General features: G+C 41.6%; 1 protein-coding gene across 1 annotated transcript; it reads right to left on the reverse strand.

The window, feature by feature from the left end:
- Nucleotides 1-457: 457 nt before the first annotated feature.
- LOC148153474 (general transcription factor II-I repeat domain-containing protein 2-like) lies at nucleotides 458-1804 on the reverse strand. The gene has a single exon (XM_088001653.1). The coding sequence runs from the start codon at nucleotides 1802-1804 to the stop codon at nucleotides 458-460; it is 1347 nt and encodes a 448-aa protein (XP_087857779.1).
- Between the last annotated feature and the right edge of the window lie 268 nt (nucleotides 1805-2072).

Consider the following 2072-nt stretch of genomic DNA (forward strand, 5'->3'; position numbering starts at 1 on the left):
ACAAATAGAAGGAAGTCTGGCTGTTTTCTCCTTCCTCTTTTGATAGAAGTGAATAATAAAGAGTTGACAGATGCATAGCTGAAATCTTAAAGATTTCCTGTCATTCACAGAAAGATATTTTTCTTTATGAATGATAAAACAGGCAGCTGTGGTTACTTTGGATGGATTAAATCAGGGGTGCCCACACTTTTTCAGCTTGCGAGCTACTTTTAAGATGACCGAGTCTAAAAGATCTACCTACAATAAAAATGCAGAACATTTTTTTTATTCTAAACTATAATTATTTAAGTTATTATTATTTAATTAATATTGTATCTTCTTTCTTTTTTTCCCTTTTAGGATAAGTAAAGTATTTTTAATTGAATTTGAATTTCATCTACAATACATATTGGTGTGTCTTGCACAACTCCATGAACCACATTACACAATACAACTTTGTACATTGTTTGTTCTTACCTTACTCTGATGACCTGCACTGCAGGGCTGCATAGTCCGGAGAGTAGCTGCTGATAGCCAGCTTCAAACACGCTTCCAGATGAGCATCAGTCATTGAAGAACGGTATTTGGACTTAATAATCTTCATGTGGGAAAAGGCCGATTCGCATAAATAGGTGGAACCGAATAATGCAGTCAGGGAAGTAGCACATTTTCTCATGTTGGGGTATTTTCCCTCTGTTAGCAAGTTCCAGAACTGTCCATGGGCCCTGGACTTCAGCTCAATGTCAGCTTGTAGAGTCAAAATTTCATTCTCCACACCAGATGAGTTCAGGTGAAACATCATTGCAATGTTTGATGCAAGTGAATCCACCTCAGCATCTTCCCAAAAAGGGTAGCACATGAATGTAGCAACTGGCTCCAATAAAGCAAAGTCTTGAAAGTGACTGTCAAACTCTGACAGACAGTTCTCAATCTGCTCTGTGTACCGTGCACTGTCAAGTTGCTCACTTGTCTTCCCCTTCATCTCCAGCTCCGATGCAACATTCTGGAAGTTTGTCAAATCATGGCGCTGCAATTTTGAGGGCTGATGTTGCATCTTTCGTTTGAAAGCATTAACTGAGCTGATCATATTGATCACAGTTTTGTCTTTTCCCTGCAGCTCTATGTTAAGGTCATTCAACATGTTGGTCAGATCGGTTAAAAAAGCCAAGTCTAGCAGCCACTGGTCATCATTTAATTGTCTGTACTCTGCATGTTTGGCTACAAGTAAAAACTCCTTAATCTCCGGACTGAGCTCTCGAAATCTTTCCAGGAATTTCCCTCGACTGAGCCATCTCACGTCAGTGTGCAACAACAACTCAAAGTGGTCACAGTCACCCTTCTCCAGATGTGCATGGAACAGTCGTCTTTGAAGAGGTCTGGCGCGAATAGAACAGGCGATCTTCGTTGCCACATCCATTATCTCTTTCATGTTGAGCATTTTAGCACATAACGCTTGTTGGTGTATTATGCAGTGGTAACTGAGGAAGTCCGGGAAAGCATCATCCTCCCTACACTTAGCAATGAATCCATGTGAGTGGCCAACCATCGCAGGTGCTCCGTCCATGGTGATGGACACGAGTTTGAACACCGGGAGCTGGGTTTTCTCAATAAAGCTTTTGAAAGAGTGGAAAATATCCTCTCCCGTGTATGTTCTTTCATGGGCGGTCAACAGCTCCTCTCTTGCATTCATGTCAGTAAACACCATTCGAATAAAAATGTACAACTGGGCTGTGTCACTCACATCTGTTGACTCGTCTAATTGCAGCGAGAAACACTCGCAGTCCGCATTATCCTTCCACAGTTTCTGAGTCAAATCCTCAGCCATGACTTCACAGCGCCATGTAACTGTATTCCTCGATAGCTGGAGAGCTTTGATTGCAGATGACATTTACAATTTGTTTTTAAAGTCTCGGAACAAGGAATCAGCAGCTTCAACAAATGCCTCTTTTATCATTTCTCCGTCTTGGAAGGACTTCTTGTGCTTAACAATCAAGTGACTCACCCGAAAGGATGCTTCGGTGGCTGCTTTCGCTTTTGTGGTCAGATGTGAGAAAAATGACTCCTGTCCGGACAACTGGGATTTAAGTTCTTTC

Source organism: Poecilia mexicana, unplaced genomic scaffold, assembly GCF_051168715.1.
Source record: "Poecilia mexicana isolate PSO_F unplaced genomic scaffold, ASM5116871v1 scaffold_20, whole genome shotgun sequence".
NCBI classification, from domain to species: domain Eukaryota; kingdom Metazoa; phylum Chordata; class Actinopteri; order Cyprinodontiformes; family Poeciliidae; genus Poecilia; species Poecilia mexicana.

Coding starts and splice junctions, on each gene's coding strand:
- LOC148153474 (XM_088001653.1), bottom strand. CDS start 1,804: ATGGCTGAGGATTTGACTCAGAAACTGTGGAAGGATAATGCGGACTGC.